The sequence below is a fragment of the Carassius auratus genome, chromosome 23 (genome assembly GCF_003368295.1).
Source record: "Carassius auratus strain Wakin chromosome 23, ASM336829v1, whole genome shotgun sequence".
Lineage (NCBI taxonomy): Eukaryota > Metazoa > Chordata > Actinopteri > Cypriniformes > Cyprinidae > Carassius > Carassius auratus.
In genome coordinates this window covers 3,517,606-3,544,134 of record NC_039265.1, presented here as the reverse complement: position 1 = coordinate 3,544,134, position 26,529 = coordinate 3,517,606, and the positions used below count along the sequence as shown (strand labels likewise).

Here is a 26,529-nt window from a genome sequence, read left to right as displayed (position 1 = left end):
TGTCAACGCTTTTTGGTACATATCGCCTACCGTAGATGCAACGCGCATTTGAAAAAGCGAGGCGCTGGAGAGCAAAGTTAGTTTGAATGCAAAATACAATTTCACCACTAGATGGGAGTAATTCCTACTCAGTGTCCCTTTAATGCTAAAAAAAAAAAAAACAGTTTCCATGTGCTTCTCCATAAGAAATAGGCCTACAAGGGATGTATTTGAGGGGCAGATTAAAAATGAAGTAATTAAGACAGTGAATGAAGTCAAGCATCGAGGGATTATTCTAGATAAGAATTTAAAATTTGACAGTCACATTGAGTACATCTGTAAGAATGTCAAACCAAACCTTAATTGTTTTTGTGTTATTAGAAGATATTTGTCATGTCAAACTACAAAACTTTCCATGCATGCAATGATTTTTTTCACATTTAACATATTGTGTCACATCATGGTCCCAAATCTCTCCAAATAAATTAAAGACTATTATTTCAATATATAAACAGGCAATAAAAGTTATGGATCAGAAACACATGAGATGGCATCATTGTAATGTTCTAAGAAAGCATAACCTTCTTAGTTTTTAGTGTTTAATTTTCTCAAATTGGTTTTTAAATGTCCAATGAATCACGTTTCACCACTGTTTTCAGAATTGGTCAGTAGGCGTCAGAACTCCTCACCTCACACCAAAAGTAAAACTATGACAAATATTTCTGAATCATATTTTTTGGGGAATAAAAAAAAAATCATAATTTACTTTAATTTAGCGATTTTTTTAAGAGTGAAACTGTTTATTGTGGAATTTTTCCAAATGTTTATTTGCTTATGCTCTGGAGTTCTCCATTAAACAAAAAAGCCTTTTAAAGATTTCTCTGTTTTGGTTGGGATCGCGCGGTCCCATGAAAGAAGCCACTGTGCAGAACGCCGCTGGACCGTTGCCCGTCCCGAGCCCCCCTCGGGTTTCCCCTCACACATTATTCAGTGGGGCGGGACTGAGCGATCACCCGCTGCTGCTAGTGCAGATGTTGACTAGAGCTCGTGCACTGCAGCAGCATCAACGCGTTTTACACCGTAAGCCGGACTGTTTTCAAAGAAGAGCCCTTCAAATTATACTTTCACCATGGGGAAGGTTGAAGGCGGGATGAAATGTGTGAAATATCTCCTCTTCGTGTTCAATTTTATATTTTAGGTAAGCAATGCATTTGTGTTGTATTTGCATGCTATCATGTGTGGTATTTTAGAATATTGTACAATGTGGATTCAGTTTTGTGTGCACTTTGCGTGTCATTTATTCGTTGTGTGTGTTGGTGTGTTACGCACTTTATGGGGGGAATTTAAAGCTTCGGGGGCAGGCTTGAAGTCATTGCTGTACGACTCAGATCAGATTTTCCACTGGGGAAAATCCGCCCCTTTTTCCTTGAGCGTGTGTTCGTTTGGAGGGCAGCAGCCAGACACCGGTGCTCTGTGGCACTGGGAGTTTTTGATTCACTCCACCGACTGAATCTTTTGAATCTTTTCAAGTTTGGTTCAAATCCGTTGATTGATTAGTTCAGTAACCCTGTCCGCCAGCAGGTGGAGCTGTGAGCTTTGTTTATTATAAATGAAACATTGAATGATTCACTCATTCATTCTTATTGTCCTTTATTAATGCCCTGTTCATTCAGTCCATCAGATATCAGAGTCATTCAGTTCATCTGTGATAAATGAATTATCAAATTTACTTTTAAATGTTCATTGACAAGTTAAATATTATAATTTCATTCACAAATCACGAATGAAATATCTCACTCAGTGAATTGTGGATTAGTTCGTTAAAAACTACCAATACAATTAAAAACTACCAATACAATTCTCCTATACAGATACTGGGCATAAAAGTGTAAACAAGAAGTTGGTTGCTAGACACTGGCACAATGTCGATTGGGAGTCATGCCAAAACAAAAATACAGCGACATACTCGACAGAGACATGACAGTGAGATCACATGGGCAGCCACGCCATCGTTTTCAAAAGTCTCAGTTTTAGTCCGTTTACACTGAAATGCAACCCCATTTTTCAAGTTTTCAAGTTTTTTCGAGTTTTCAAACTAAAACGGGGTCAGATGCTTTTGAAAACGCTGAATTAGTCTAAACAATAGGCATAACCATAGCAAAAGTTAAGCATTTTAAAATGAAAACACAGTAGTGTAAACGGGGCCTGAAGGTATTATAATGGATAAGTGGATTGGAATCACGGCTAAAACATACAATAAAAAAAAAAAAAAAACATACACAAACAAAGCCCAATTAAACACATGTGGCTCGTGATGATAAACTAATATGTAAAAACACAAAACCATCTGTCTGTGCAAGAAACTGAACAGTATTTATGTAATTTTTTTACCCCCGATTCACCCAATGTCGGAACTGTTAAAACTCTCCTGAATGTGTTCTCAGTGGCTCGTTTGTGAGGCGTCTTCTTCTTCTTCTTGCTTTACAGTGGATCGCAAACTTACGAGTGCATTACCGCTACCTATCTCTCAAGTAGACCACTGACACTCTATCTACAATCTCAATTAGGAGCGTCAGTGGTCCATTTAAGAGATAGGTGGCTGTAATGCACTTATAAGTCTGCGATAAGCCAGATAAACATAAACGTTTCATTTTTGGGTGAACTATCCCTTTAAAACACGCATTCATTCATGTATGAAACTCTTACCTGGGTACTAACTGGTGCAGGAACCACAATTTAATGAAGGGTTGGCTATGTTTCATTGAACTGACCCTTTTATCTGATTTACCATAAACTTAGGGGAACGGCAAGCAGTCTATCCTGTTTTCTCTCGGAGGAACATTACAGTTCATGATTTCAGAGTTTTCTAGAGTGAATGAACTGCTGAATTTAATCGTGCATTCAAATAATTTCTTAATCTGAGTGATCATAATAATTATTCTTAAAATAAAATATTAGAAAAAAAGAGAATATTAATAAAAAAAGAGGAATCAGTTGTGGGAGCATTTGAATTTTGGGGTGGTATTTTTCTACAAGCCTTCCTGCAGCCCAGATAAACCTGGACATACAGAGGCACTTTAAAAATAGTCATTTCCAGGCAGAACAAATCGCTGAAAGTTATACAATCTTAAAAAGCCATGAGAGCATTTCTATTATAAACATAGATTTGTATAAGCACAGCTCTCTGTTAAATAAATGATAATACATATAAAACCTTTTCCAGTAATCATGAACAACTGACAAGCTCATGAAAATTCATGGGTCAAGAATGTTTTGAGAGGTCTTTCTTTGGGTGTATCATCCTGACTTATTAAGTTCAGAGTATTTTTTTATTTTTTTATGTATATTGGAGCTGTTACCATATTTTAAATGAATGTGGTTACCACATTTAAGCATTGCACAGAAACGCCTAAGTTCCTATTAAATAAGTCTGAATTGTATGTGCATTTACTGTTTCCACAATAACAGAACTCTTGGTAAGATTTATTCGTATTTTATATTACTTTGCCATGCTTTTCCCCCACATTTGAAGCCATTTTAGCAGCAGGTTTTGCCAAAGTGCCAAACAAGTGACCTTTTAATTTAGCTGGACCTTCAGTTTGTCACACACACATGTGTGTGCTTAGCTGTCTAAATGAGGACATATGAAAATATGTCCGAAATCTATACTTTAATACATGCATTATCTACTGTATTACATTTGCCAAAATCATGTGAAGTGTACAGTGAGTGGAAAATATGTAATTTTAGACTTACCAAAAATAAAGCCATTTAGTTAATAAAATGCATTCACTGACTCACTTTATTACTGTAAATATGCATCATATAAGCATGCATTTATAGTGCAGCTTGCACAATACATACTGTATACTTTTCTCAAAAACAGTAAGCAGTATACACACTGTAAAAAAGATACATTTTTGAATAAGTGAAGAAATCAAAGATTATCGGAGTGTTGGAATTATTATTCTGTGTTTGCACATTTAATCCAATGTGATACTTGCCTAATCAATTCTGTGATTTAGCATTGCTGATAGAAAATTGCTTTGAAGTAAACCCAGCACCATTTCATTCCAAGCATTCATTATCTGATCTTATCCAAACATATCTTTCCAGGCAAAGGAAGCTCCTGTATTACTCAGTCTAACTGTTTCCACTTCCACACCTGTGATGTGCATCAGTGTTGGAGGTGTTTTGAAGGAGACCTTGTGAAACAAATGTCCATCCCTTTTGCTCTTGTAAGGCTTTGTTGGCTCTGCAAGTCAGGCTTTAGGCCTTCCAGATGAGCTTCATCTCCACACTTTATATGTCCTTTCAAAATATCCCAGCAGTGGACAGACCAGGCCTTTGTCCTTTAATGTGATACTGGGAAATGTGGTTAAATAGAAGTGAAGAATAGAGAGTGTCAAGCCTGATTAAGAGGCCGACGCGGAAATAGGATAGAAAAGGGTTAGAGACTGTGAGAGAGAGACAGTTGGTATGATCCTGACCTAGTTAACCAGTGTGAACGCAAGAGCGTCGTTAGTAAAATGACACATGAAATGCATAAATTCTTGGTCAACATAAACATCTTGGTTTAAAGTGACATACCAGTTTTTTGAACAGCACCTTTATTCTATCATACAGAAGAGCTGAAGTCCTTTTAAATTTAGTGTTAAGAAGATCTTGGATTAACAATCTCTGCTTCTCCTCAAAATGTAGCTATAATGTTCATACCAATAACTCAAAGGATGAATTTGATCAAAAATGTGAGCGTTTAACCAGAGATATCTCTGCACGGGAGCTCTGCTTTGTTCAGTTTGACACAAAAACCTAAAGAGTGTCACAGGAACCATTTTTTTTTCCAGCCGCGTCAACCTCTCTCCCTCATAAACCTGGCAGCTCAGCCATGGAAAATGGGCACAGTTAGGACTGAATAGGACAGAGAGAGGAAGTCGTACAGGATAATGATCTCTGACGGTAATCTCGCAGGTATTATCATCCGTGTTGTCTGACCGACGGCGTGTAGGATGCAGTGGCTGTTTGTGATTATCATCATCATTATTAAAGGAATGTGTTAATATGGACAACATCTGTGACGACACGCTGTCAGCTTCAACAGTCATGAATGATTAACTACACACTGCTGGGAAATTACACATGTTATAACTTGTTTTGAACCCTTTATTTAACACAGCAAATATATATATATATATATATATATATATATATATATAGATAGATAGATAGATAGATAGATAGATAGATAGATAGATAGATAGATAGATATGTATTTTACTGGTTGATTTCATTCTGTGTATGCTTTACCCATGAATCCGAACAGATATGTCTTATCTTGGATGATCTATTCTGTCGAGAGTGAATCATATTCCCATGATGTGTGTTGAATCAGAGAGCCTCATTGATTATTAATAATGCTGTCAGATTGCACATCTGTATTGTCAGGGGAACAGCAGACAGGAAGGCATAGAAGAGGGAGGTCAGAGTTGAAGAAAAGACAAATGAAGTGAGCCCTTACTCTGACAGGAGTGATGCGGATGGCGAACCTCGTGTTGTTTTCGGCTGGACTGGACTGTGTGTGGTTTATATATATTAATCACCAGCTGGTCTATTGACCATTCAGACTCGATCCAAAGAAGAAAGGCACATTAGCAGATGAGTTATGCTAATGCTCCTGTAATTGATGCTAACAGGACAGGAGTTGCTCTGTGGTAAACACCATTAGGTGTTTAAATGACTTCCTGTGTGTGTGTGTGTGTGTGTGTGTGTGTGTGTGATCATCAGATAACAGAACACTCTCCCTTTCCTCCCACAAGCTTTTACTGTAAACATTATAGTGTATGTTAACAACAAGGGTGCTGTATGCATTCACAGTATGCTTCAAACCCATTAACCATGTTTATTGACATTACTTAAAACTTATACTGATATAAAATTATAATGAAACTTTATTTGGAGTACTACTTGTGCACAATGCACATTTGTTAGTATTAAAGCTATGTATATGTGTATACTCTGAGCAGTATAGTGTGTGGTTTAGTGCACTACATGAGCGCTGTTAAAATGGAAACTTCCCTGAGCGACTGGCTTCTGTTTTCCACCAGGAGATCTCATCAGCTTTTCCTGGGTTTGGGTTGACCAGTTCTCTCTCTGTTCCTCTTGTTCCGTTTAATATGCTTCTTTTCCAGCGTTAGAATAGTTGTTTTGGTGTTTGCTGTAAGTTCTTCATTAGTGAATACAGACAGGAGTTTATATTGTGTTCAGATGGTCAACATGAAGCACCAAAGCAAAGTTTAATTATGGCCCGTTTCTTTTTTGCTACAAATAAAAACTCTGTTTGATGCTGAAATTATGGAAATTACATAAAAAAATAAAAAAAAGTTTAAATGTGGGACACCGTAAACCTCCCAAATTTAATATGTTTTCAATATGTTTTGCATCAGCATTCTGGCATTTGCTTAATTGAAAGGATTTTAATTGTCTTTCTTATTCTTTTATTTATTATTCTTACTATCATTTGTGCATTGTTACGGTATTTAAATTCAAAACTTAATATTTGAGAATTATTTATAATTATTCATAATTACTTCCCTAATAATATATATATATATATATATATATATATTAAAATATTGTGGAATATTATTACAGTTTTATATAACTGTTTTCTGTGTGAATCTATTGTCAAATGTGATCTAAGCTGTATTTTCAGCATCATTACTGCAGTCTTCCGTGACACAGGATCCTTCAGAAATCATTCTCATATGCTGATTTGCTGCTCAAGAAACAGACAGACAGACAGACAGACAGTTGGTGTTTTGTCCCAGAACTAACTCCTGATGAGCGCTGGAGATCTGTTGAGGTGGGGGACACACTGTTGGAGGGGGCTGGAGGGGTGTTATATGACCGAGAGGCTGAGGAAAGTGCTGCTCGTCTTGCATCATCCTTGTGGATTTCTTTTTAAACACATGTAATATGATTGACACATGAAATGATTTTTCATGACCTTAGATGATCTTTGCCCTTCAGACCTGAGAAATCCCAGAGGTGTTGATTTTACACAAAAGCCCATTTTAACATCTTACACTCTCCAAATTTGAGAAATTCAGGGCCTTTTTGAAGTCCATTTTATTTGTTTCAATAATAAGTTTTTTATTTTTCAAAAATCATATATTTTTTCGTACAAATTTTACTGAATTACATTTTTATTAAAATTGTTTTTTGACTCTGTTGATTAAATTATATTCAAATGTTATTAATTGAAATTATGAAACATACAATATTTAACTGCAATTTATTAACATTTAAATGATTTTATTTTTTCTCAAATTCATTTTTTTTTTTTTTACAAATCTGTTTTCCATTATTTTTTCAGTTCCATTTTAATGGTTGAATTAAATATTACTAACCAAAAGCATCTCTAAATAATTGATTCTATTAAAATATATATATATATATATATAGTACTGTGTTAATTTTTTTCTGCTGAATAAATCTTGGTACATCATTTTTCTGGTAAATATTCCTTTAACAATGATGTTTTATTAATATTTGTATTAGCAGTAGTAGTCCTATCATTATTCAATCATCGGGCTCCAGAAACTGCACCCAGTGGTGGCAGTGATCCAAGAGTGTAAAGCTGAAATCAAATCAAACTCTACTCCAACAGACGAGGGTCTGCTTCATCACTTCTACAGCCTGCTTTTATTATGTCATGGTTTGGCCTTCAGCTGTCATTCCTCAGGTTTAAGAGCAGAAGTGGAAATATCTGTGCCACCTCTCCATAACCGCAGGAAAACTGAAGCCAAAGGGTGCTGAGATGGTCAGGCCTTAGATAAACAGTGTCTGACGGTGTTTTCTTATCTGGAGGAACTGAACTTCCGCTGACGTCATTTAGCACGTATCGTCATGTAATGTGTTGTGTAGTGATTTGATCTGATGATGATTCTTCAAAAATGTCCTCTTTTGTGTTCTTTGGAGCTGAAACGAGATCCTCTCAAGATCTTTCGCTGTTGTTTTTGCAGTTGATAGGCTCGCTGGTTCTGGCTGTGGGCCTCTGGCTCAGACTTGATCCAAATACTGTGTCTCTTCTCGGAGAAGACGGCCCTGAAACCTTCTTCATCGGTAAGTCATTCATTGATCAAATTTCATTATATTTCTTAAGGCCTTACAGACAGTATGTCTAATTTTGGCAGCTTCTCAGAGGGCAGCATCCAGTTCTCCAAAAATATTGATATACTTCTGTCTCTTATATCTAAATGTTTTTTTTTTTTTTTTACAATTCAGCAGAGGCAGGGATACATTTTTTTTTTTTGTCTAAACAAATATTTAGTGCTTTCCCACTGTATCCCTTAAAAGAGAAAAAGAGAGACAACAGACAGGAAAACATGGAACATTGTTGATTATAGTGATTTTCTCTATTTATTATTATTCATTTTACACTGATAATATATTTTAATAACAAAGCTATGCTACAAATATTACAAAAACTATTCCATTTACAAAATGAATGAAATAGTAGAATTTAATAATATTTATAATTAATATAAAACCATATATAATATTATATATTTAATTAAATTATTTTTAAATTATATACAAATAAATAGGATTATTTTTTAAGGATTCTGCAATTCTGAAAAATATGAAAAAAAATATTTTTAAAAAAAGAAGAAGAAGAAAAAGAGTACGCATTTAATTTAGTGCTTTCTGAGTTTTGGACCTCACTCTAGCTCTTAAAAAGAGAAATATAGCAGCGTCAGACAGAGCTGGTGTTTATTGGTATGGAAACATCTGAGGCCACTCAGGGTGGCAGAGTTTCCACGGCCTTCTGCCCAGCCCTCGTGAGACACACTGAGTTCTGGGTGTTTCTGAAAACAGGGACGCTTCACGTTGTGCTTACATGGAGGTTTCACAAGGCTTCAGGTTTGCTGTAGCAACAGTTCAACCTGGAAGGTTGTGTAGTGCTATATCTGGATGCAGAGGAGACCAGAGCGTCATGGTGTCAGGAAATACTGTATTCTTATCCTCAGACGGCCTCCTCAAGCTTGGGTTAGGCGCTGACATCACCCTCATCTGTGGGTTTCAGCTCTTAAAGCTGTGAAGAGAAAACCAGTGTGAATGACCAAGACTAAGTCACAAAGTCTTTTCTCGTCAGCCCACATCAAGTCTTGTCATCTTCTTTACTTCAGCCTGCAAACCACAGTCACATTTGCTTCGCACACAATCGTGTTTTCCATAGTTAGATACAAATACAACCCACATGCATTTATTTTTATAGACTTACTGAAACTAGTCATTATGGATTCACCCATATAGTTCCACTATATATTTATATAATAATAAATGTACTTCTAAAATGATTTCAAATTGTCATACGGTGTGTGTGTCAGGACTTTAGACCTGTCTGTGTGTGTTTTTGCTCACCATGTTCTTCCTTGACCCAGTTTATCTCTCATGTGCCCTTATTTGGGCGTTCCTGTTCCTGTTCCTGTCCTCATTGTCTCTTAATTAGTCATTCTGTTCACCTGTGTTCCTCCCAATTCCCTCGTTATCTGGTGTATTCAAATTGTTGTGCTGACTGTATATGGTTTTATTAAAAAGAAAATATGTTAGAAAATATTACAAAAGCAGAGTGGAGCTATGTTATATGAATACAAGTATAAACTAAATAAATAGGTATTCATAAATAAAAATCTAAAATGCATTTCTTTAATTTACTCATTCTCTTGGTCATCCAAGATATAGGTGACTTGTTTCTTGAGTAGAACAGTAAAGGAGATTCATTGGTAATTCATAAAATGTAAGTTGATGCCTACCATCACTTTGAGAGTCTGAAAAAGCATATCAGGCAACACATAATTAATACCTATGGCTTCTGGCGAAAAATTAGAGTCTTATCAAGCAAATAATTGGTCTGTGCAAGAAACTGAACATTGCATTTTATGAATCCCCAAGGACGATGGTTTTCTTCTGCTGTTCTAATGAAGAAAAAAGTCCTGCATTGGATGAGGTTAAATTAGAGTAAATTAACAGCATTTCTTTTTTTTTTGGGGGGGGGGTGAACTAACCCTTTCATTTATTTTATTTTATATTATTGAATTATGTGTTATAATATGAGTGGTTTTAAAAGGTTGTGTTATATGCAACCCTTGTATATATGTAGCATAGTCTCAGCCTCTGGACCTTTGGCCGAACGTCTGATGCATATCGCACACAAAAATTATACACTTCAGTGTTTCGAAAATGTCATCGTTTTGGTTGAATACTACAGTATTTAATAATATATTTATAAACAAGATACCATGATGCCATGAAATGTGATTGGTTCGTTTACCTGTCAGTCATGTGGCCTCTTGGCCATTCAAAGCGGCCAAGGCAGAGAAACCAGAGATTGTCTTACTATAAAGAGATGAGAGGGTCTGTATTACTTACTACTGGAGAAAGCATGACGCTAACTTGGATCACGTGTGCCGTAATAACCAATCACATTACAGCCTTGACTTCACTGAACTTCACTCACAGCTGTGTGACACTCAGTCGCTGTTTATGGATCCCATAGGAATGAATGAGAAGCACTGTAAGCTGAATCCCAAAAGTCAGTGACTTCCCACACAAAACACCATTTCTTTCATAGTAAACAGAGTAAAACATGTTGAAGATTAGCAGATAGGCTGTCGATTCATTAAACGATGAGCCATTTCCTCTAAAAAGCTGTTTATTCAGCATAGTGAAGCCTCTCCTCCATTGACATCCATAAAAAAATAACCTGTCTTTGGATTCCTTTCCCATGTACTGCAAGACCAGAAGCGTTAGCTTTAGCTGCTATACTTTTTCGGCTAATGGTTGCAGACTTGCCTTCTAGTGGCTTTCGTCAAGGTCTGAAGGTCTGGCTACATGAGAATAGGGTTAATTGAAGCATGCTAACCATCCGAACCTTAATCGTCTGAAATAAACCACCTGACAGTGCTGACATTAACCAGTTCAGCCTCCTTATCCTTCCTGTCTACCCACACACACACACACACACACATTTTACATGATTTTTAGATTAAAGTCAGCAGTGACAAAGGTTTGTCTTCTCCCCGGCTACTGTAGCAACGGTGTAAATATTATCAGCATGTGACAAGATTGATTTTAGTCAAGAGGGAAGATAAAGGTTGTGTTCACTCTCTCTGTCACACTTCGTTTTCGTTCATCTCAGTTTTACTCTTGTTGTTTCGCAAATGCTTGAGATAGTGGTGAGTTTTTTCTGCATGAGTATATTACACTCTCTGCACAGAGGAAGTATATTTTCTGGGAAATTAAAATGTCTGTTGTTTAACCGAACAGCAGGGACTTTTCTCTGTTTGTATCAATCTGCTTGTATCTAGTGATGGGGATCTTCAGTGACTCTTTTTGCAGAGAATCTTTTTGTTACACCAGCGAGTGGCTGAAATGCACACCAGTTCATTGTGTGATCTGTAATCCCGTTTAGATTTTATTTAAATCTATTGCCATTGACTGCTCAAGCTGGCAACACTGTCTAAAATGTAAGATACTCAGTGGTAATTTATTGTTTATCAGGCTGTTGTGTAAAAGCAATATCACACTAAAGCAGCATACATGTTTTCAACATTGATAATACTCAGAAATGTTTCCTGAGCAGCAAATTAGCATATTAGACTGATCTCTTGAGGATCACGTGACACTGAAGACTGGGGTACTTATGCTTAAAATTCAGCACTGCATCACAGGAATAAATTACATTTTAAAATATATATTTAAAAAAAGCTATTTTAAATTGCAGTTTTTACTGTATTTTAATCAAACTAATTTTTCCTTCATGAGGTCAAAAAATCACACCTTTTCAAAACTCTTAATACCCTGGCCTGAATCATGAATATGATATGAATATAAAGGGTGACATTGCAAGCAGCATAATAAGTACTCATCATCTGCCTTGTTATCCTATTTAATGATATAGCCAGATAAAGGGTCACAATATTCCCTACAGTCTCTCTCTCTATCTCTCAGGAGAGCTTCGATCTCATTTCCAGACTTCCCACCTGTCCCAGGTCTCCTGTGGCATAATTATATCAGCTCAGGATGAACTCCCCATGCTGAACTAAAGAGCTCCTGTCTCTAGATTACACTCTGAGTCTGAGGAAGCTGATCTTAGATCAGTAAGTATTAGGACGCTGACTCTCCATGCCCTGATGTTGACTGAACCTGTCAGGCATTAGACTTCGTCGTGGCTCTGCTCTGTTTCAGAGGCAGATGGAAATTCATGCACCCCACACTCTCTTTCTATGTTGCTCTAATTAGGACAATAAGTTGAGGGAAGTGGCTGTAGTGAAAACCAATGACATCATCTTGAAGGGGTGTGGGCGGTCACGCTGTGCTCAAACCAAGCAGCAACCTCCCGCTCTCTCTCGTGAAGCCTATACGGAAGTGACTTAAACTGTAATTCCTATAGACTAAAAAAACGATTTTGGTCTATATAGCAAATTTTGCCCTTCATGACAACTGTGAGGGGGTGGATTTTTTAATAACTCATCCGTTTAAATTATATTAAACCTAAAACCTCTGCTAATTAAGGGCGTGGCCACTTGAGTGACAGGTGGATTGCCGGTGCTGTTACCGTCGTGGAGCTAGGTGGGCGTGGGTTCAGCAACCAGCTTTCGCTGCCAAGATGGCCACGGCCGCCTCCGCCTGCTTTGAACTTCACAAATGCTCTTTGGAAACTTACGGGTGACGTCATGGCTCAAACACATACTGTCATCTTCCCTCTGCTGGTGACTCGTTACATTACATCCTTCTGAAACCACAGCAATGTAGTGCCAAAAAAGGGACTGATACTTGCCGTTTCGCGTTCCCGTTTTGTTGTTTTTCCTCCCTGTGTGTTCCTAGTTTCCCCTCTTGTGTCATGATGCCCTTATTTGGTTATCTTCCTGTTCCTGCTTCCTGATTGTTTCCAGTTTGTTTTCAGATGTGTCTCGTCTTCCCCTGATAAAGTTGTGTCCTTAAGAGTTCTTTGTCTGGTATTTTAGGTCAATTCTCGGCCTCTATGTTTTTTGATTGGTGAAATAAAGACTGTTGGATGCTAAAGGGTCATGAAACCTCAGACTAGGGCTGTTACAACTAATTGATAAAATAGATTAGTATCGAATAATGAAAATCATCGACAACGATTCTCATTATCGATTAGTCGGGTCTGCTCAAAGTGCACGTACAACTGCAGCCGCTCGCATCAAATTACAGAACTGAATAACACATTTCTGTGGAAAAAAAGCATCTAAAAATAGTGGAGGAAATGTACGTGATCCAGTCTGCCCAAAACACACTGAACACAGAGAAGCGAGGGAGACAATATTCAGCGCAAAAACATTCACTGTGCTGAAATATCTGTTGTTGAACATTTATATTTCTGTTTAAAAGTCAACATGTGGTGCAGCAGCAGCAGTGTGTAATTGTCTGCATTATATCTATATTGTTATACTGGTTTTATGCTATGTGTTTAGTTTAGTGCAGTATTTATGAGCCAGTGGAACAGAATTTCAGTTCCAATATGTATAAGCTCTTTAGTTACAGTAGTATGCTATTTCTGATGCTATAATATAATTAATTCTGTTATCTACGAAAAAAAGGCAGAAAAAAAGAAGTCACTTTTTTTTTATTCAGATACCCAATTAGTCAAAAAGTACATGAACAATGGCAGCAAGCATGTGAGCTTGAGATATTTATCTTAAGTTAATAATGTATACAACTATCAGTACTATTTTATTAGTGTTTCCCACAGGGTTTTGTGACCTCAGACCCTCTAAGAAAGAACATTTTGTACATTTTAAAATGAACTGCATAAATCTGGTACTGAGATCAAAATTAAGAGCTTCTTTTTGTGACCAAAAGCAAAAAACAATTTGTATTTTGGGGTTTTGTTGACTTGTATCTGGACTTAAAAGTTGACTCCTCTTTTTACACCGGCTTTTTATTTTAGAAAAGCCAAAAAGAAATTATTTGTTTTTAATAAAAAAATATTTATTATTGGTGTTATTATCTCTAGCTAGTATATTAATATTCTAATATAACTGTGATGTGCATTAAGTATATTAATATTAATAACAATTAATATTGTTATTTTATAACTGTAAAGTAAAATTAAAATACAATTGTAAAATAATACTTCTAAATAAAATAAATTAACTTTTAAGCTTTTTTTGGGGGGGGGGGGGGGTGTTGAAAATTGCATCCTTCAAGGTTTTGTGACCTCAAGCTTTCAAGTGCTTTTCATTCAAAATGCAGTCAATTGCTGTAATCATCTTTCCACTAAAAGAAACAGTCCAAAGAACTGGAATTTTGAATTTGACGCACCCCTCACCGTTATTATTAATTATTGAAACTATTTTAAAATAAATAAGTTTTTGCGACCAATGTGTGTGTGTGTGTGTGTGGTGTGGTGTCCTGCGCAGGGGTCTATATCCTCATCGTGGCCGGGGCTCTGGTGATGCTGGTGGGCTTCTTCGGCTGCTGTGGTGCCGTGAGGGAGTCTCAGTGCCTTCTGGGATTGGTGAGTGTGTCACAAACAATATCGTTCACTGACAGGAAACTTGAGCATGTTGTTGTTTTATTTAAAACTTTCTGATTTGAGAATAGAAAAAAATAAGAAACCTGCTGTTTGAAATCTATGGTAGACGTAACCCAGGTGCTGTGTTTCTCTTGCATGGCAGTTTTTCGCCTGTCTTCTGGTCATCTTTGGGGCAGAAGTGGCTGCAGGAGTGTTTGGATTCCTCAACAAAGATGAGGTACTACTAAACTGCAAAAGATCCCAGCCATGTTGATTCAGAGTTCATTTGAAATCAAATCAGCCTGACTTGTACAACACAAGTTTTATTCATTTGCCTTTTTAGATCATTAAGGAAATAAAGCAGTTCTATGACGAATCAGCAGGAATCAAAGGCAGTAATGAAACCATCCAGTCCTACCATTTAATTGTGAGTTTACACTTTTGTGTCTCACTGTTGATTTTAAACAGGAAGAGTAAATATAATGTGGAAAACTTAAACTATTCCATTTTGAATGTTAATGATACTTTAAATAAAATTAGTTTGTGATTTAATGTTATTTTGACATTTTTCTTTATTTTTATTTCATCTTTAGTTTTTGTAAATGTACTACTTAGACACAATTCAGTTTATTGCCAAGGAAATATTTACATTTTATGTTTTGGTTTCAGTTTTTCTTATTTAAGCTTTATATTAATTACCGGAAATGACTTTTTATAGTTTTTGTTATCAATACAGAAACTGATATAAATATAACATATATTATGTTTATGTATTTGTCTACCCTTATTATAAAAGATTTTAATTTGTAACATTTTAAATCTGCAGCTGAACTGCTGTGGCTCACCTTCAACACAAACCAGTTTGTGTGAAGCCGTCGGATCAAACCAGGTAAGAGACTGAAGCACAGGTGAGAACAATTAACAATGCAGTTAGTAGAACACTCTATAACACTTCAGTTAGTGTGATATCTCTTCAGCTGAATTTTTTAGGGCGATGTGGTGCCAAGATGTATATTATTAATCAGTCAGTTATGTGTTTGACTCTATGCAGACATGTGATGTGGCCATTGAAGAGTTTTTCAACAGTAAGCTCTTCGTCGTGGGTTATGTGGGGATTGGAATCGCGGGAGTCATGGTAAAAATACCTTTATGTCATTAACTGTAGTCAATACAGTCTGTTTTTATCCTGATCCTGTTCAAACTTCATAATTTGAATACTTTAAAACACTTTTAATTTTTAAAGCAAGGCTTCCTTATAATTTTCCTTCTTTTGGATTATGTTTTTGAAATTATATAAACAAATAAATAAATATATGTTTGGGGTTTGTAAGATGATTTTGGTTATCAAGGCTGTGTTTATTTAATCAAAAGTACAGTAAAAACAGTAATATTGTGAAATATCATTACAGTTTAAAATATTATGTTTCTTTTTAATATATTATTACAATCAAATAATACAAATCATGTATATTCCTGATAGTCATCCTTCAGAAATCTTTCTTTAGAACTCTTTCTAAACTTTTATGATTATTATCAATGATGAAAACGGGTGCAGCTGCTCCATATTTTTGTCAAATATTTTTTCTGGATTCTCTGATGAATGCAAAGTTCAAAATAACATTATTTGTTTATTTAAGAATAGAAATGGTTAGTAACACTTAAATGTCTTTACTGTTATTTTTGTAAATGCATTCTTGCAGAAAAAAAATGATTCATTTATTTTAAAAAGAATCTTACTGAGCCCAAATGGTGGTGTATATATATATATATATATATTTGAATAATAATCATATTTGTAAAACCAAACATTTTTATAATAATGTGCACTTTATGTACAGTACAAGTGTGTATTTCATGCAAAACGTCTTCTCTTTTTACAGATCATTGGCATGATCTTCAGTATGGTCCTATGCTGTGCAATTCGGAATAGCAGGGAGGTGATCTAACACAGTCTTCCTCACCTAGACTTGACCTTTCACCTTTGATGCTTAACCTTTGCTGGACTTGCATATACAACATTAACATTCAAACCGAGCTCAAGGTGTTCTTCTGCCATTCAGGAGCTGAAAACAAACTCCACTTTCGTAATCCTGTACACCTCAACCAACCAATGGTTAGTCCGGCCTCGTCGTTTAAACTGTCAAATTGCTGGATTGTCTTTATTTAATGTCTGCTGGTTGGGTGCAGAACTGGAAGTTGTTAAATTCGTTTTAATATCATTTAGATTTTGACTTCAGTTCTAGTGCATACTGATCTGCTCGTTCTGCGACAGTTTGCAGATTTAGGTATTGATGCTATTCCAGGCTGTTGCTGCGTGGCTTCGCATGTCAGATAAAAATATTGTGTAATGTGATGCCAGGGGTTCTGTGGCAAACCCACGGCTGCTGGGAACTGTGAGAAGAAGACCCACAGATGCCTTTCGCTTTACGTTTGTACACAAACAAAGTAGTCTTCTACATCACCGACACATTCCAATCACAAACAAATGCTATCCTGGATCCGGATGCGAAGGATCAGAAACACACATGTCGATGATCTTCAGAAGAATACTTGTATCCATATCATAAATTGAAAGTTCACCCAAAAATGTACGTTTTATAATCATTTACTCACCCTCATGTTGTTCCAAACCTGTATGTATGGAAGCTTGTGAATAAAACAATTTAAATTATAATTGCAACTTTTTATCTCGCAATTCTAACTTTTTATTTTTTCTCAGGATTGTGAAATATAAACTCACTTTTCTGATAGATCAAGTCAGAATTGTGTTACATAAACTCGCAATTCTGAGAAATATTTTTTTGTCTTCTCAGAACTGGACTTTTTAATGCGCAATTGCAAATATATGTCTCACAGTTGTAAGAAAAAACTCACAGTTTCGAGAACAAAAGTCAGAATTGAAAGTTTATACACTCTCAAAAATAAAGGTGCTTTACAATGCATAACTTTCACTCTCAATTCTGACTTTATAACTCACTATTCTGAACTTATATCTTGTTAGTCTGACTTTATAACTCACTATTCTGAACTTATATCTTGTTAGTCTGACTTTATAACTTGCAATTGACTTTATATATCTCAATTTTAACTTTATATCTTGGAATTCTGACTTTATAACTGCAATTCAGAATTTATAGAGTATCTTGGAATTCTGACTTTATATCTCAATTCTGATTTTATAACTTGCAATTCATTCTGACAATTCTGACTTTAAAATTCGCAATACTGACTTTATATCTCGCAATTCTGATTTTATTTCGTAATTCTTACTTTATAACTCGCAATTCTGATTTTATGTAGAAATTATGACTTTATATCTTGTAATTATGACTTCATAACTCGCAATTATGACTTTATATCAGTTCAACAGTTCAACTAAATATTGAACAGTTCAACTAAAAATAACACAATTCTGACATTATAATTCGCAATTGTGAGTTTTTATCAATTTTGAAAAAAAAAATCTGAAATGTGAGATGTAAACTCACAATTGCAAGACAAAAATTCAGATTTGTGAGATAAAAGTGTGGAATTACCTTTTTAATCTTTTTATTCAGTGGCAAAAACAGGCTTCCATATGTATGAGTTCCTTTAAACACAAAAGATATTTTGAAAAGTGTTGGTAACCAAACAGCTAACATTAGCCACTGGCTTCCACACTATGGAGAAAATACTATGGAAGTCGATGGTTACTATGTGAAATATAAGGTTACCAACATTCTTCAAAATATCTTCATTCTTTGTTCAACAGCTGAAAGAAACTCATACAGGTTTGGAACATCTCCAGGGTGATTTTTTGTTGAACTGTGCCTTTCAGTCTTGCTTCCCCTTTGAACTTCTCCACGTCTTTTCCAATTTAGGAAAGGCACACTGACACATATTCCCAGCTCTGCTTTTCTTGCGTTTGAACTCACATTGACCCACAGATGATCAGGTTTGTGTTATGTAATAGCTAGGCTCATCTGAAGCCCCTACTGATAACGGTACAGCCCGGTATTCTCTGGCACGATGGAGCAAATCTTCTCATTCTCAAGCTGGATCTTATGGTGTAGAGTTGCCTGGTTATTTTACACATGTTGCTAAGTAAAGACTCTGAAGATCCACTGACACTGTCTTGAGCCTTCTACCATCTATAATTGGTTTCATCCAACCCTCTGCGCTGTGAATATGAAACGGATCAGACATGAACAACATTTGAATAATTTGCTTGATTCATTCAACAGTTGAGGATGATTCAAGCAGTGTGCTTAAGTAGTGGAATTAGAAGAAGAGTTGGTTGCACTTTATTTTAAGGTGTCCTTGTTACAATGTAATTAAACATTAGTACTGAGTGATATTAATTAAAGGGTTAGTTCAGCCAAAAATTAATTATGTCACTAATAACTCACCGTCATGTCGTTCCAAACCCGTGAGACCTCGGAACACAGTTTAAGATATTTTAGATTTAGTCCGAGAGCTTTCTGTCATAGTTTGTTGTTATTATAATAATAAGTACATGTAGCATATAACAAAAACAGCTTAAAAATAAAGTGTTACTGAAGAGTTATTTTTATTATTTCAACATGCATATAAATTGCATACGTTATAAATGCATTGGTTGACTTTGAAATAATTGGGAGACTGTCCGTGTGAATTTTTTTGTACACACATTCAGTTATTAAATTAGTGGGGGCGGGGGGTTCATAGTTTTTGTAATTGTATTGGATAGGATGGTGAAGTTGAGACTGGAAGTAATGAGAGATGGAAACAGGATCAGGAAAGGAACTCAAAGCACATCTGTTTAACAAGTTTTGAGGTTTTAATTGGATTTGGTTTCTCAGATTTTCAGTGAGGTCTCATACTATTGAACCCCGCAATTTTAACCTAAAATTTTTATACTGGCCAAAAAATTGTCACTTATTCTTCAACTTCGAATGATCAAATTCGGGATTCTGAAATGAACACTGAAATGACTCCAATTTGTAATGAATCTAATTTTCCACATACTGAACTGAATTGGTCCAGATGTACTTACAGTCCCAACACACATTCCCATTGACAATATGTCAGCAACATTTAGCAGAAAAGATGGTCTAATGTCAATAGTATAGCAATGCATCAAGTGCAGCTCACACAGAAGTCACTTTCAAACCAAGCAGCTCTCTGTTGGTCAGTGGAAAATGAATGTGACCAACTTTACACAAAATCTGTGTGGGGCAACAGTAAAATTTTGCTGTTCAACAGTAAATGCGAATGATCTGCAGTCTAACATTCTGTGTATGTATCTGTGAGAGTTTCATAAGTTGTCATTGTAGGTGTAGCGATCATGGCCATCTGTATTGTGTGTATAGAGGCAGTTTTGACCAGACAGAAACTTTGGTTTCATATTATGCATTTGAAGGTGCCTGAAAGGGCAACATAGTATTTGTTGTTTGTTTGTTTTTTTAATGAAAGGATTGGGAAAGGAACAAAATCCCTATTTTGCTATTTATAAAGTGGCAGTCATTGGTTGGTCAGATGTATTTCTGCTGGTGTGTCACTGCTGAAGTTCCTCAGGTTGAAACGGCATTAGAGTAGCGATTAGGATACGTCATAGTCGATGCTAACAGAGAGTAACACATGAAAGAAGTGTTCGGTTCACATTCAGTACTGATGTAGATCTATCTTCAACCCTGTTCAGACTGTAAAATAACTAGCATGGAGCATGTAGTGTGGCTTTCGAGTAGAGGCTCTGTTTTAAACTATTAAGTGTGTCATTCCTACACTTTGTGTAAACAATGTCAAGATTTTTTCGTACTGTAAAAATAACACTGCATTCTTTTAATGTTAGTGTTTGTAATTTGTGTTTAATTTATTTTTTTCTGAAGAACAATTTCAAAATAGCATTCAAATTTCTCAGGAACACTGCAGCATGAGAACAATAAAATAGTTTGAAGTTTCTGATTCTTGTGTTTTTGTCGATCTTTGTGTTCATGTTGCCAATTGGTTGTCAGGCCTGTCTGTTGAATTACATTTTTTATGGGTGGCCCAGCTTTTCAGAGCAGACTGCCTAGGATTTACCACAGGACCTTAGCCGGTCACCTTTTTAACTGATTGCAATGGAAGGCTCTGAAAGTGAAATGTTAGCAGCACAATCAAATCCATGTTGTATCACATGACATAGGCTTGAGTCTTATATTGTGTGTGTGTGTGTGTGTGTGTTTAAATACCCACACTCAGTAATTTGTCACCAGAATTTCTGAATTTCTGCCAAAGAATAAAGTAAAGCTTCTGCAACTCAATTAATTCTAAAAATAGATCATGCAGTTTTGTCATGTTACTTAGGTCCACCAAATAGAGTTTGCCAATACATCAGTATGAGCATTAATTAGTTAAAGCAATAAAAACTGTAGTTGTTTTGATATGAACTATTTATTTAAAAAATGAATTACATTTTAAAAAGTTCACATTTTTAAGATAATTTAATTATTCTGTTGCCACTTGTATTTGATGCCACACAAGCACTAGTGTCAGATGTAAATGCCACTTTCATTTGTAATTGTATTACAAACCAGCAGGAATTACTCTATGCCTTTAAATACAGAGGTCAGAGGTCAAATTACATTATAATTACAATGACTCTAATTTTCATACATTGCAGTCATGCTGGCAACATCGCCACTTTAAAGCAGGTCTTCATCTGGACTTGTGTTGCTGGCATGAAATGCACGTCAGCTGCAAGTGCATGCTATGCAGGAAGCACCAGGGCAGAATCAGGCTAATGTTTCATCTGCAGTGCACACTTTGCACTTTTCACCAACACAGATGTGATCTTAGTTAACACTCACCAAGCACTTTAGAGATCGCATGCTTTATTTGAATCTTCAACTTTGCAAGTTTGTATTAAAGCACACATAATATAATACCCACTATATAAAACATGTCTATTTTGAGTTAAATATAAAAGCAAATGTTATACTTACTGATAACCTCAACTAATTTAGCCTGAACTTAGTTCTGAGTTGGTTTTGTTAGGTAGATTTATTTTTTCATTTTTCATTCATATCTCTTACCACCACCACTTACAAAGCATATCAGTCATACTTTTCACTTATGGCTTATGTTGTCCTTTTTAATTCATAGCCAAATTTCTTAGAAATGTTAATAGAGAATAGCTTATCCAAAAAAACATCATAATTTTGTGTCATTCCAAATAAAAATAAATTAAATTTAAAAAAATGCACACTCAAATACCCAGGAATGGTTCAAGCTGTTTGCACACTCATAATTATGACAATTTAACAAGGTTAGGTGGAACAGAAAGCCTCACTTCATCAGGAAACAAACATCCTGTCTCTGTGTGTCTCTTCAGAGCCGTGTACTGTATATTGTATAACAATCTCCTCATAGGTATGCCTCCATGCTAATGTCCACATTATTCAGCAGTGCCTCCGTTAATATTGTGCATATACAAAACCTCACAAAAACGGTAGGACAAAAATTGTTAATGGAGGACATGTATAAAAAATGATATTGCATGATTTTCTGGCCCTTTGAGAACTTGAGTCATGGCTGTTTGCTTTCAAATCAACCCTCACTGAGGATAAATCTGACTGTTCTGACCAAACATTTCAAAAAGAAAGAGAAACAACCATGTGCAATGATGTAGCTTCCTGAATAAGCCAGTTGTATATGATATAGATATCATGTAAATATTGTCTCCAACAACCATTTTTTTCAACACACTTTAACAATTATAGAACACATAATAGTGTGTGTGAGATGATGAAATTATGCTTCACAGAAAAAAAAAGAAGAAAAAAAAGGTATTGGGGTGGTATACACCTTGGTACCTTACTTACCCCTAAAGAGTGCATAGGAGTACCTTATAAAAATTAGTGGTAAATAGTAATTTTTAAAGAGTACCACTCCAGTGACAACTTTTGTTGAGTTTTGTTTGTTAGTGTATGATGTCCTATAATTTGGTTCATATAGAAACATTTAAACTTTTTAGCTGTTTTCCAAATTACAGTAATGGTAGATTTGGGTTATATGTTTATGTATGACCCAGATTTGAATGATTTTGCCTTCTCATACAAATCATTACAAATTGTCATGGGAGCAAGTTGGTTTGTTTTCAGATAAACAGTCGCATCATAGCTGCGTTGGTCTTTAAAGTTTAATGCAGGTGGTTTCATAGCTTAGACAGAGTAAAGGTTGAATGGTGTTTGTCCCAAAAGAAATTCCCCAACACCGACGAAGTAAACCACTTGAGCAATTCCAAAGAGTGGAGCAATGACCAGCGCCCTGCAGCCGGCTCCCTTCAGAAAAGCAGTCGGGCCTTCTTTGTGCATTATCTTTCTGTAGGAACAAAGAGTGGGATCAATCCAAACACAGCCGAAAAAGAAAATTGCATTAATGGTTACTGATTCTTTTCCCCCAGAATGTCCATTAACCAGGTTGCTTTACCTGATGCAGTCTGCCACACCATTGTAGGTTTCTTCGTTTGCACTTCTGTTGAGTGACTGGAGCCGGGTTTTCACAACTGGATAGAGATGGGATCAACTTTAGTCTTTGCACATACATTAACATCTACTCAAACAGGTGTTCTTTAGCAAGACCTGAAGACCCACCATCACAAGGACTGACTGCCACAGCCGCTGTACATCCAGCCACACACCCCGAAATAAATGACCAGTAAAAAGGCACATTGTCATCCTCAGAATTCTTTCCCAACTTGTTGATGTGGGCAAACAGCGGAAAGTAAATCACTGAGAAAGGGATGTCCCTGTAAGAAGAAGACCCAAGGTCTATTTTACTAATGTCTCAAGAGATAACTTGCCCAAGTTGGACGTTCATGGATCAGCATTATTTGTTGAATGTACCTAGCAAACATATACAACCCTAAACCCCTCCCTACCCCTAAAACCTGAAAGGAATGATGCCACTTGTTCAAGGTCCTAACATAATCTGGCCAGCTAACATATTCCAACTTGGGTCGAACATGGTACACCAGGGGTGTCCAATCCTACTCCAGGAGGGCTATCTTTTAGCAGAGTTTAATCCCAGCCATAATTAAACACACTTGAACTTGGTCTTTAGGATCACTAGAAACTTCCATGCAGATGTGTCAGAGCAAACTCTTTAGGAAAATGGCCCTTCAGGAGCAGGAATGGACACCCCTGCTTTACACCAGTATTTCCTTGTGGTATTTAGTTTAGAGGTACTGTGATACTTGAACCAGAGTTTAAGCAGAGGATTGAATTTGGAATAGATTGCTAGTCGTACCTCATGAGAGTTGCTCCGAGTCCTTTGTAAAGTCCCTGGATGCCCTTTGTGCGAAACAGTTCCTGGGCAATCTGAATGGCTGAAACTTTCCTAATTGAAGACACAGGACCCACATTGTACGAACAGTTCAGGACCGGACTGGCCGTCCCAAGTTTCACAGTGTGGAGCACGGGTAACTTTCTCTGCTGGGCTGCTGAATGTAAAAGATGGCACAGCCTGTCAAGTAACTTCCTGCAGAAAGAATACCTAACAAATCAGTGGTTCTAAACTCCAATCATATGGATACACCTCTTTAAACATTTTGTATGTCCCTGTTATCTGACATACGTTCATGAAGCTCTCTTCTAACGAGCTGATGATCTGAATCAGGTTCGCTAAAGAACACATGCAAAATTTGAATTTGTTGACCCGTTTTCAACAAGTCTTAGATACAAGACGGAGATGAAGTACAGGAGGAAATATTCACAAATTTGTATGATTGTTTACATCATGAACATTAGGAAGGTATTGAAAATTGAAGACTGATTGTAAAGGAAGGTGAACCTGGGTCAGTATTCATGCCTCACCAAGTCGTCCTGCGTCCTGAAGCTGGATCTTGAGCATTTCCATCGGGGTTGTGACAATGACTTGACACATCCCTGCCCCGCACCCAGCCAACATTTCCTGAAACACGCTCAGCTTGAGTCTGAAACACAGGTGAGGATCATTCAACCTTTTCATTTAACTATTATTGAGTATTGTACAATTTCTTGATAGAAGCCGAGAGAACATACTCTCCCCTACTGAGCCGCTGACGGAAGAAATCATTGGCGGCCAGTTTGATGGCCTTCTCAGGAGTCACCAGTGTTAGGTTGACTGCTGCACCTGTAGGGATTTTGGGAAATTTTTGAAAACTTTGAATTAAAATTTTGGAAGGTTCAAAGTTTTGGGAGGAAATTCCTGCTTTGGATCATCTTATAATTCCTTACCATGAGTTGATACATAATACATCAATAATTTTTATTTTTTTGCAAACTATATCAAATATCTAAAAGTAGGTCACAGGAACCAACAGCTTTGGACTGGATTGACTTTGGATTGATGTGTCTTCTTTATGCAATGGTGTAAAGTGCTGACATGCAAGGTATGTTGCATCGTGACGATGTGCTCGGGGGCATTAGATAAAAGGAAAAAATGAAGGTCAAATTCTAAGAAATTTCTAAAACTACTTACCTCTGTACATTCCAAAGTATCCCTCAGATCGAACAGTCTTAATCAGACAGTCCATCCTAATCGAAATAATAATATGTTATTGTTGTCTACTGAGTTAAGTCACCATTCTAAAGCTGCAGTATAGAATGAATACTGAGTGAGCTGCACCCTTTTCACTAATCCATAATGTTCTGAGAAAGAAAAGCGAGTTTCAAGCCTCCATGACAGGTAATTATCTCACTCACTCCCAGGAACTCTCTTTTTTAAAAAGTGTTTTCTTTTTATGGTTGAGTGAACTTGCAAGTGTTCAGTGTAGGGTTAAAAGTAAGTCTTTTTTGCTTTGCATTGATATTAAAATTTTGACCAAATTTTACAAATGTGGAATGCATACATACATGTTCTTGTAAACCCGTTGGCTTCCTCTTTGGTTCTGGAGTCTTGTCTTGGCCAGATCTATAGGAAACACACAGGTAACACCCACCAGTCCAGCAACTCCACCATTGATGAGTTTTGCAGGGAGGCTTGAAACAAACACAAGAGAGCAATTGTATGAATCAATACCTCAAAAAATCTAAGTAATTGTATTCCTAATGCATTCATCACTCCTAACCCATTCCTCCATTTAACAATGATGCAAAATCAAGGCATTGCTTTGACGCAAAGGTTTAAAGAAGCAAGGCAATGTCAGGTTGACTTATTTATTTAATTATAATTACTTCCCTTTTAATATGTTGAAGTCCCAGTGTGTATAAGAGAATAAACTGATTAACTACACCAATACGGCAGTATTTATTGACTACAACACAACACACAACAGTTGTTCTGGTTCATACCTGATTGGTTGTTGAGCCATGGTGAGAGGTTTGTGGTCTGATTAGAGGGCTGGGGTAGACAGAGGCGCAGTCACTGTGCAAAGCAGCAGAGAGGGGTTATATATGATAACCCCTCCCAAAAGCCTCAGGCGTTCACTCCCTCACCGTGTGTCTCCACTGTAACTGACTGCACGGCCAATCAGAGGAGCAGGGTCTTCTTACAGTAAGCATGCAATGAGACACTTACACTACTGCATACACACTTGCATGTGTGTTTAGGGATTTTGACGAGTACATTTAACACTTACACTACTGCATACAAACTTGCACGTGTGTTTAGGGATTTTTGACAAGTACATTTAAATGCATTTATAAGTTTTAGAAGTCTTAAGTCTTTGAAAAAACATTTTACATTTTAAAAAATGTAATCTTTTTAAAGAATGTTGGATTTCTTCCTAAATGTGCACTTACACTAGAATGTTATACTATACATGAATGACGAAACTATATTTAAAAAAAGAATAATAATTACTGTCAGTCTGTTTCAAAACCTTCATCTTACAGATTTTTTACTTTTATAAAGCAGTATGTGAAAAGAGTAAGTTACATGTTCATGTTGCTTTTATCTTCTATTTTACAAACCCGATTCCAAAAAAGTTGGGACACTGTAAAAAATTGTGAATAAAAACAGAACACAATAATGTGGAAGTTTCAAATTTCAATATTTTATTCAGAATACAACAAAGATGACACATC

General features: G+C 36.3%; 1 protein-coding gene and 1 pseudogene across 2 annotated transcripts; one reads left to right on the top strand and one right to left on the bottom strand.

Annotated features, from left to right (window-relative positions):
- Window positions 1-990: 990 nt before the first annotated feature.
- Window positions 991-20,446, top strand: LOC113041010 (CD9 antigen-like; annotated as a pseudogene).
- Window positions 20,447-22,455: 2,009 nt separating this feature from the next.
- LOC113041007 (mitochondrial glutamate carrier 1-like) lies at window positions 22,456-25,899 on the bottom strand. Of its 2 annotated transcripts, none has more exons than XM_026199260.1 (9): window positions 25,795-25,899; window positions 25,357-25,482; window positions 24,983-25,038; window positions 24,544-24,634; window positions 24,337-24,455; window positions 23,771-23,963; window positions 23,116-23,270; window positions 22,952-23,027; window positions 22,456-22,843 (listed from the first exon to the last, which is right to left on the bottom strand). In XM_026199260.1, the coding sequence occupies exons 1-9, from the start codon at window positions 25,812-25,814 to the stop codon at window positions 22,684-22,686; spliced, it is 996 nt and encodes a 331-aa protein (XP_026055045.1). In that variant the 5' UTR covers window positions 25,815-25,899; the 3' UTR covers window positions 22,456-22,683. The 2 variants fall into 2 exon arrangements, with proteins under 2 accessions (XP_026055045.1, XP_026055046.1); XM_026199261.1 differs by having other exon boundaries at window positions 23,771-23,960.
- Between the last annotated feature and the right edge of the window lie 630 nt (window positions 25,900-26,529).